At 44.6% G+C, this 9,820-nt stretch overlaps 1 protein-coding gene across 1 annotated transcript; it reads left to right on the top strand.

The window, feature by feature from the left end:
• The first annotated feature begins 3,251 nt into the window (after positions 1 to 3,251).
• On the top strand, positions 3,252 to 9,818 carry LOC135521665 (eukaryotic translation initiation factor 1A, X-chromosomal-like). Its single transcript, XM_064947349.1, has 7 exons — positions 3,252 to 3,375; positions 4,660 to 4,743; positions 7,571 to 7,674; positions 9,165 to 9,215; positions 9,323 to 9,404; positions 9,627 to 9,718; positions 9,813 to 9,818. The coding sequence occupies exons 1-7, from the start codon at positions 3,252 to 3,254 to the stop codon at positions 9,816 to 9,818; spliced, it is 543 nt and encodes a 180-aa protein (XP_064803421.1).
• The last annotated feature ends 2 nt before the right edge of the window (positions 9,819 to 9,820 follow it).

Below are 9,820 nucleotides of genomic sequence, written 5' to 3'. Positions count from 1 at the left end.
AAGTCAGTTAAGAACAAATTCTTATTTTCAATGACGGCCTAGGAACAGTGGGTTAACTGCCTGTTCAGGGGCAGAACGACAGATTTGTACCTTGTCAGCTCGGGGATTCAAACTTGCAACCTTTCGGTTACTAGTCCAACGCTCTAACCACTAGGCTACCCTTTGCGCAAAGTGGAACACTAACCTCGACGATTATAAGAAATCCTGCCATGCCCTGCGACAACACAATCAAATGGGCAAAGTGTCAGTACAGGACTAAGATCGAATCCTACTACACTGGCTCCGACGCTCGTCAGATGTGGCAGGGATTGCAAACTATTACAAACAACAAAGGGAAGACTAGCCACGAGCTGCCCAGTGACGCTAGCATACCAGACGAGCCAAATGCCTTCTATGCTCGTTTCGAGGCAAGCAACACTGAACCATGCGTGAGAGCACCAGCTGTTCTGGACTACTGTGTGATCAAGCTCTCAGTAGCTGATGTGAGTAAGCCCTTTAAAACTTCTTAAGGTATAGGGGGCAGCATTTTCACTTTTGGATAAATAGCGTGCCCAATTTCAACTTCCTGCTACTCATGCCAAGAATATAAGAAATGCATATTATTAGTAGATTTGGATAGAAAACACTCTGAAGTTTCGAAAACTGTTTGAATCATGTCTGTGAGTATAACAGAACTTATGTAGCAGGCAAAACCCAGAGGACTAACCGTTCAGAATATGAAAAAAAATTGAGGTCTGTCTGTTCAGTGAGTTCTCATTGGGAAATGATATTTCTTAGGCACTTGTTTTCAGTTCCTACCACTTCCACTGGATGTCACCGGTCTTTGGAATTTGGTTGAGGTTATTCCTTTGTGCAATGAAGAAGTACGGCCATCTAGGAAATGGGTAACACTGTAGAGAGTTGCGCAAGACTTGAAAAGTAGCGTTAGTTTCCTCTCGTCCTCTATTGAAAACAGATAGACCCGTCTTCAATTTGATCGATTATTAAGGACCAATTGTGATGTTTATGGGACATATTGGAGTGCCAACAAAAGAAGCTCGTCAAAGGTAAGGCATGTTTTATATTTTATTTCTGCGTTTTGTGTAGCGCCTGCAGGGTTGAAATATGCTACTCTTTGTTTACTGTTGTGCTATCATCAGATAATAGCTTCTTTTTCGCAGAAAAGCCTTTTTAAAATCTGACATTTTGGCTAGATTCACAACGAGTGTAGCTTTAATTTAGTAGCTTACATGTGTGATTTAATGAAAGTTTGATTTTGATATAATTTTATTTGAATTTGCCGCGCTGCATTTTCCCTGGCTTTTGACCAAGTGGGATGCAAGCGTCCCCTATACCATAAGAAGTAAAACAGGTTAACATTCACAAGGCCATAGGGACATACGGATTACCAGTTGGTGTCTAAACTGACTACTCCCTGACCCAGTCTGTAATACCTACATGTTTTAAGCAGACTACCATAGTCCCTGTGCCAAGAACGCCAAGGTAATCTGTCTAAATGACTAGCGCCCAGTATCACTCACATCTGTAGCCCTGAAATGCTTTGAAAGGCTGGTCATGGCTCACATCAACCCCATCCTCCCAAACACCCTGGACCCACTCCAATTTGCATACAGCCCCAAAAGATCCACAGATGCAATTTCTATTGCGCTCCACACTGCCCTTTCCCACTTGGACAAAAGTAACACCTACGTGAGAATGCTGTTCATTGACCACAGCTCAGCGTTCAACAGCATAGTGCCCTCGAAGCTCATCACTAAGCGAGGGTCCTTAGGATTGAACACCTCCATCTGCAACTGGATCCTGCACTTCCTGATGGGCTGCCCACAGGTAGTGAGCATAGCCAACAACAAATCTGCCACGCAGACCCTCAACACGGGGGCACCTCAGAGTTGCGTGCTTAGTCCTCTCCTGTGCTCCCTGTTCACCATCAACTGTGTGGCCGTGTGACTCCAACACCATTAAGTTTGCTGACAACACAATGGTGGTGGGCCTGACCACTGACGACAATGACACCGCCTATAGGGAGTAGGTCAGAGACCTGGCAACACCAGTAAGAGCTGATCGTGGAATGTGTTGAGAGCTTCAAGTTCCTCGGTGTCCACCTCACTAACGATCTGTCATGGTCGTGAAGAGGGCACGACAACAGCTCTTCCCCCTCAGGAGGCTGAAAAAATGTGTCATGGGCCCTCAGTCCTCAAAGTTCTAAGGCTGCACAATCGAGAGAATCTCTATTGGCTGCATCACTGCTTGATATGGCAACTTCTTGGCTTCCTACAGTAAGGTGCTAAAGAGGGTTGTGCATATGGCCCAGTCCATCACTGTTTTCGAGCTCCCTGCCAACCAGGACCTCTATACCAGGCGGTGTCAGAGGAATGCCCCAAAAATTGTCAGACTTTAGCCACCCAAGCCAGAGAATGTTCTCCCTGCTACTGCACGGCAAGCTGGTATCAATGCATCAAGTCTAGAATCAGCAGAACCCTAAACAGCTTCTAACCCCAAGCCATAAGACTTCTAAAAACTACTGCTAAATAGATAATCAAATAGCTTCCCGGACTACCTGCATTGACCATTTTTTTTTTGCACTGACCCTATGGACTCACACTGGACTCTACTTACACTGACACCGCACACACTAGATACACACACACACACACACACACACACACACACACACACACACACACACACACACACACGCACACACACACACACACACACACACACACACACACACACACACACACACACACACACACACACACACACACACATTGATGCGCCACACTCGCACACACTTTCCTACTCACCAAATACGCTGCTGCTATGGTCTTTTTCCCCCACATTTTATATTACTGTTAATCTAAAAAGGATTAAATAAATAAAAATAGTCAGCATACTACACACAATACCCCATAATGACAAAGCGAAAACATTGATTGATCATCCTTGATGTTTCTACCTTGATTGGAATCCACCTGTGGTAAATTTAAATGATTGGACAGGATTGTGTTGAGGCACAGATCTGGGGAAGGGTACCTAAACATTTCTGAACAGCATTGAAAGTCCAAGAACACAGAAGGGCCTTGGTCAGGGAGGTGACCAAGAACCCGATGGTCACTCTGACAGAGCTCCAGAGTTCCTCTGTGGAAATGGTTGTCCTTCTGGAAGGTTCTCCCATCTCTGCAGCACTCCACCAATCATGCCTTTATGGTAGAGTGGCCAGACGGAAGCCTCTTCTCAGTAAAAGGGACATGACGGCCCACTTGGAGTTTTCCAAAAGGCACCTAAAGGACTCTCAGACCATGAGAAAAAAGATTATCTGGTCTGATGAAACCAAGATTGAATGCTTTGACCTGAATGTTAAGAGTCACATCTGTAGGCAACCTGGCAGCATCTCTACAGTGAAGCATTGTGGTGGCATTATCATGCTGTGGGGATGTTTTTCAGCAACAGGGACTGGGAGACTAGTCCGGATCAAGTGAAAGATGAACGGAGCAAAGTATAGAGATCCTTGATGGGAACCTGCTCCAGAGTGCTCAGGACCTCAGATTAGGGCGACGGTTCACCTTCCAACAGGACAATGACCCTAAGCACACAGCCAAGACAACGCAAGAGTGGCTTCTGTATATGTACAGTACACAGCTACCTCAATTACCTCGTACTCCTGCACATCGACTCGGTACTGGTACTCCCTGTATATAGCCATGTTGTTTTCTACTCCCCATATATAGATGGCATGTTATTCACTGTATTTATTCCTCATGCCACTATTTATTTTTATCGATACCTTTTTTTACCCATTTTCTCTCTCCAATTTCGATGTATCCAATTGGTAGTTAGTCTTGTCTCATCGCTGCAACTCCTGTACGGCCTCGGGAGTCAAAACACAACCCAACCAAGCAGCACTGCTTCTTGACACAATGCCTACTTATCCCAGAAGCCAGCCACACCAATGTGTCGGAGGAAACACCATACACCTGGCTATCGTGTCAGTGTGCACTGTGTCCGGCCTGCCACAGGAGTTACTAGTGCACGATGGGACAAGGACATCCCTGCCGCCCAAACCCTCCCCTAACCCGTATGACGCTGGGCCAATTGTGAGCCACCCCATGGGTCTCCCGTCGTGGCCAGCTGCGACAGAGCCTGGACTCAAACCCAGAATCTGTAGTGACACAGCTAGCACTGCGATGCAGTGTATTAGACCACTGCGCCACTCAGAAGGCCTCGTGCCACTATTTCTAGTTTATTCCTCGTCTTTAACTCTGCACTGTTGGGGTTGCAAACTTAGACCTAAGACCTTTTCAGCGAAACATTTTCTATTAATTTGTAAAAATGTCTAAAAACATTATTCCACTCTGATGTGTGTGTGTGTGTGTGTGTGTGTGTGTGTGTGTGTGTGTGTGTGTGTGTGTGTGTGTGTGTGTGTGTGTGTGTGTGTGTGTGTGTGTGTGTGTGTGTGTGTGTGTGTGTGTGTGTGTAGGCCAGTGACACAATCTCAATTTACTTTATATATTTTTTTTCTTCAGGCTATAACACAACAAAATGTGGAAGAAGTTGAGGGCTGTGAATATATTCTGAAGGCACTTCATACAGTCCGGATGAGAGTGTCTGCTAAATGACTAAAAGTGGTCTGACGGAATTTCTTTCTCTCTGTCCCAGGTAAGGGAGGAAAGAATCGTAGACGTGGAAAGAATGAGAACGAGCCAGAGAAGAGAGAGCTGGTGTTCAAAGAGGATGGGAAGGGTGAGTGGAGGGAGTGAGGGTGATGGGGGAGTGCAGGGGTCTCTGCCAGGGCTTGTGTGAGGTGTAGGTTTTTGCTCCAGCAAAGCAGTAACATGGCTGATTAAACAAACCAATTCTTTGTTCAAGACATGATTGGTTGATTAGTTGGTGTGTTACTGCTTTGGCTGAAGAAAAAGCCTGCACCTACACCAGCTCTAAAATAAGAGTCATTTTTAATGTTGTAAAATAACAACTGCCAGTCTCTTCCCTGTGTAGAATACCTTACCTGCTCCTAACAGTGTTCTAGATTGAATATGCAGCTCTCTTTTGTCCAGGGTTCTGGATTGCAGATAGAACTAGAGCCCTGTTTTAGAGCAGACGTATTGCATTGAAGGTGTTGTCATTCAAACGTAATGATCAGCATGTCTATATTCAGTGGGAGCAGTGTACCCCTCTCTCCTGTGCTGTAGAGTACATAGTTGAAGTCGGAAGCTTACATGCGCCTTAGAAAATACATTTAAACTCAGTTTTTCACAATACCTGACATTTAATCCTAGTAAAAATTCCCTGTCTTAGGTCAGTTAGGATCACCACTTTATTTTAAGAATGTGAAATGTCAGAATAATAGTAGAGAACGATTTATTTCAGCTTTTATTTCTTTCATCACATTCCCAGTGGGTCAGAAGTTTACATACAACCAATTAGTATTTGGTAGCATTGCCTTTACATTGTTTAACTTGGGTCAAACATTTTGTGTAGCCTTCCACAAGCTTCCCACAATAAGTTGGTTGAATTTTGGCCCACTCCTCCTGACAGAGCTGGTGTAACTGAGTCAGGTTTGTAGGCCTCCTTGCTCGCAAAAACTTTTTCAGTTCTGCCCACAAATGTTCTATGGGATTGAGATCAGGGCTTTGTGATGGACACTACAATACCTTGACTTTGTTGTTCTTAAGCCATTTTGCCACAACTTTGGAAGTATGCTTGGGGTAATTGTCCATTTGGAAGACCCATTCGTGACCAAGCATTAACTTCCTGACTGATGTCTTGAGATGTTGCTTCAATATATACACATCATTTTCCTTCCTCATGAGCCATCTCTTTTGTGAAGTGCATCAGTCCCTCCTGCAGTAAAGCACCCCCACAACATGATGCTGCCACCCCTGTCCTTCACGGTTGGGATGGTGTTCTTCGGCTTGCACGCCTCCCCTTTTTTCCTCCAAACATAACAATGGTCATTATGGCCAACCAGTTCTATTTTTGTTTCATCATACCAGAGGACATTTCTCCAAGAAGTGTCCCCATGTGCAGATGCAAACCGTAATCTGGCTTTTATATGGCGGTTTTGGAGCAGTGGCTTCTTCCTTGCTGAGTGGCCTTTCAGGTTATGTCGATATAGGACTTGTTTTACTGTGGATATAGATACTTTTGTACCTGTTTCCTCCAGCATCTTCACAAGGTCCTTTGCTGTTGTTCCAACATTGATTTGCACTTTTCGCACCAAAGTACATTCATCTCTAGGAGACAGAACGCATCTCCTTCCTGAGCGGTATGACGGCTGTGTGGTCCCATGGTGTTTATACTTGCGTTATATTGCTTGTACACATGAACGTGGTACCTTCAGGCGTTTGGAAATTGCTCCCAAGGGTAAACTAGACTTGTGGAGGTCTATTATTGTTTTCTGAGGTCTTTGCTGATTTCTTTTGATTTTCCCATGATGTCAAGCAAAGAGGCACTGCGTTTGAAGGTAGGCCTTGAAATACATCCACAGGTACACCTCCAATTGACTCAAATGTCAAATAGCCTCTAAGCTTCTAAAGCCAAGACATAATTTTCTGGAATTTTCCAAGCTGTCTAAAGGCACAGTCAACTCAGTGTATGTAAACTTCTGACCGACTGGAATTGTGATACAGTGAAATAATCTGTCTGTAAATAATTGTTGCGAAAATGACTTGTCATCCACAAAGTAGATGTCCTAACCGACTTGCCAAAACTATAGTTTGTTAACAAGAAATGTGTGGAGTGGTTGAAAAACAAGTTATTTTTTAATGACTCCAACCTAAGCGTCTGCAAACTTCCAAATTCAACTGTAGGTGTGTCCCTCTCCGGTGCTGTAGAGTACATAGTGTATGTAGGTGTGTCCCTCTCGGGTGCTGTAGAGTACATAGTGTATGTAGGTGAGTCCCTCTCCGGTGCTGTAGAGTACATAGTGTATGTAGGTGTGTCCCTCTCCGGTGCTGTAGAGTACATAGTGTATGTAGGTGTGTCCCTCTCCGGTGCTGTTGAGTACATAGTGTATGTAGGTGTGTCCCTCTCGGGTGCTGTAGAGTACATAGTGTATGTAGGTGAGTCCCTCTCCGGTGCTGTAGAGTACATAGTGTATGTAGGTGTGTCCCTCTCCGGTGCTGTAGAGTACATAGTGTATGTAGGTGAGTCCCTCTCCGGTGCTGTAGAGTACATAGTGTATGTAGGTGTGTCCCTCTCCGGTGCTGTAGAGTACATAGTGTATGTAGGTGAGTCCCTCTCCGGTGCTGTAGAGTACATAGTGTATGTAGGTGAGTCCCTCTCCGGTGCTGTAGAGTACATAGTGTATGTAGGTGTGTCCCTCTCCGGTGCTGTAGAGTACATAGTGTATGTAGGTGTGTCCCTCTCCGGTGCTGTAGAGTACATAGTGTATGTAGGTGTGTCCCTCTCCGGTGCTGTAGAGTACATAGTGTATGTAGGTGTGTCCCTCTCCGGTGCTGTAGAGTACATAGTGTATGTAGGTGATTCCCTCTCCGGTGCTGTTGAGTACATAGTGTATGTAGGTGAGTCCCTCTCCGGTGCTGTAGAGTCTTTCTCTCTCCTGTAGAGTATGCCCAGGTGATTAAGATGTTGGGTAATGGGAGGTTGGAAGCCATGTGTTTTGACGGAGTGAAGCGGCTCTGCCACATCCGAGGAAAACTCCGGCAAAAGGTCACACACACACTCACACACACACCCCCCCGATCACACTGAAACAGAGGAAACCCTGACTGATGCCGACTCAAAGCTTTTTTCACTATGGACTGTCAACTGTTACACTTGAGTCCATACAGTGTATCTAATGAATTTAATTTGTGTTTTTGTTAAGTATTCAGACCCCTTGACCTTTTCCACATTTTACATTACAGCCTCAATCTACACACAATACCCCATAATGAAAAAGCAAAATCCGGTTTAGAAATGTTTGCTAATTTATTACAAATATAAAACATTTAAATATGACATTCAGACCCTTTACTCAGTACTTTGTTGAAGCACCTTTTTGCAGCGATTAAAGCCTCAAGTCTTCTTTGGTATGACGCTACAAGCTTGGCACACCTATATTTGGGGAGTTTCTCCCATTCTTTGCAGATCCTCTTAAGTTCTCTCAGGTTGGAGGGGAGCATCACTGCACAGCTGTTGTCAGGTCTCTCCAGAGATGTTTGATTGGGTTCAAGTCCGAGCTCTGGCTCGGCATGACGCTTGGCATTCAGGCCAAATAGTTCAACCTTGGTTTCTTTATACCAGAGAATCTTGTTTCTCATGGTCTGAGAGTCCTTTAGGTGCCTTTTGGCAAACTCCAAGCGGGCTGCCGTGCCTTTTACTGAGGAGTGGTTTCCCTCTGACCACTCTACCATAAAGGCCTGATTTGGTGGAGTGCTGCAAAGACTGTTCTGGAAGGTTCTCCCATCTCCACAGAGGAACTCTGGAGCTCTGTCAATGACCACCGGGTTCTTGGTCACCTCCCTGACCAAGGCCCTTCTCCCCCGATTGCTCTGTTTGGCCGGGCGACAAGCTCTAGGAAGAGTCTTGGTGGTTCCAAACTTCTTCCATTTAAGAATGATGGAGGCCACTGTGTTTTTGGGGACCTTCAATGCTGCAGACATGTTTTGGTACCCTTCCCCAGATCTGTGCCTGGACATAATCCTGTCTCTGAGCCCTACAAACTACCTCATGGCTTGGTTTTGGCTCTGACATGCACTGTCAACTGTGGGAACTTTTATATAAACAGGTGTGTGCCTTTCCAAATCATGTTCAATCAATTGAATTTACCACAGGCGGACTCCAATCAAGTTGTAGAAACATCTCAAGAATAATCAAAGGAAACAGGATGCACCTGAGCTCAATTTATTTAGTCTCATAGCAAAGGGTCTGAATACTTATGTAAATAATGTATTTTTGTTTCTTATTTTTAGTTTATTAACTCATTCTAAAAACCTGTTTGCTTTGATATTATGGGGTATTGTGTGTAGATTGAGGGAGGGGGGGAAATGTATTTAATCCATTTTAGAATAAGGCTAATTTAACAAAATGTGGAAAAAGTCAAGGGGTCTGAATACTTTCCAAATGCACTGTATTTTAACCAAACCTTTAGATTGTTATCCATTCATCTGAATAATTCCTCAAAAGCATTTTTGCATTTCTCTCCTCTCTTCTTTCAGGTGTGGATTAACACGTCAGATATCATCCTGGTAGGATTGAGAGATTACCAGGTGAGATGACCAGAAACATACCACTGCAGTTGTTGTAGGGTGTGAGTCTGTTTGTTTGTCACTGTATCATAAACAGAGGTTTGGGTTTCTCTCTCTCTCCCCTATAGGACAACAAAGCTGATGTGATCCTGGTGTACAATGCAGATGAGGCCAGAAGTCTGAAGGCTTACGGAGAACTGCCGGAGCACGGTGAGTACCAGGAAGAGTAGCTGTCCCTACGGTAACAGCTAATGATGTTTGTATAGTGGTCATGTAGGAGAGGAAACGAGGAAAGGAAGCTAGTTGAAATGATTGAGGCACACAGACCATGACAGCCACTGTTGACTGCTCTTTCTTGTCCAATTTCTGTTTTGTTTGCACTTCCCTGTTCACTCTCCGATACCTCCCCTTTCTATGTCCTCCCTCTCTTAGCCAAGATCAACGAGACCGACACCTTCGGTCCTGGGGAGGATGAAGACATCCAGTTCGATGACATTGGAGATGATGACGAGGACATTGACGATGTAGGTGCTAAATCTATATTTGTATTGCTTTCTGAAAGTTTAAATTTAGAAGTGTTTTAATTCCCTCTTCTCCTTTCCCCCTCTCTTCCTTCAGATCTAAGG

The sequence above is a fragment of the Oncorhynchus masou genome, chromosome 30 (genome assembly GCF_036934945.1).
Source record: "Oncorhynchus masou masou isolate Uvic2021 chromosome 30, UVic_Omas_1.1, whole genome shotgun sequence".
NCBI lineage: Eukaryota > Metazoa > Chordata > Actinopteri > Salmoniformes > Salmonidae > Oncorhynchus > Oncorhynchus masou.
This window is presented reverse-complemented; position numbering and strand designations above follow the sequence as displayed.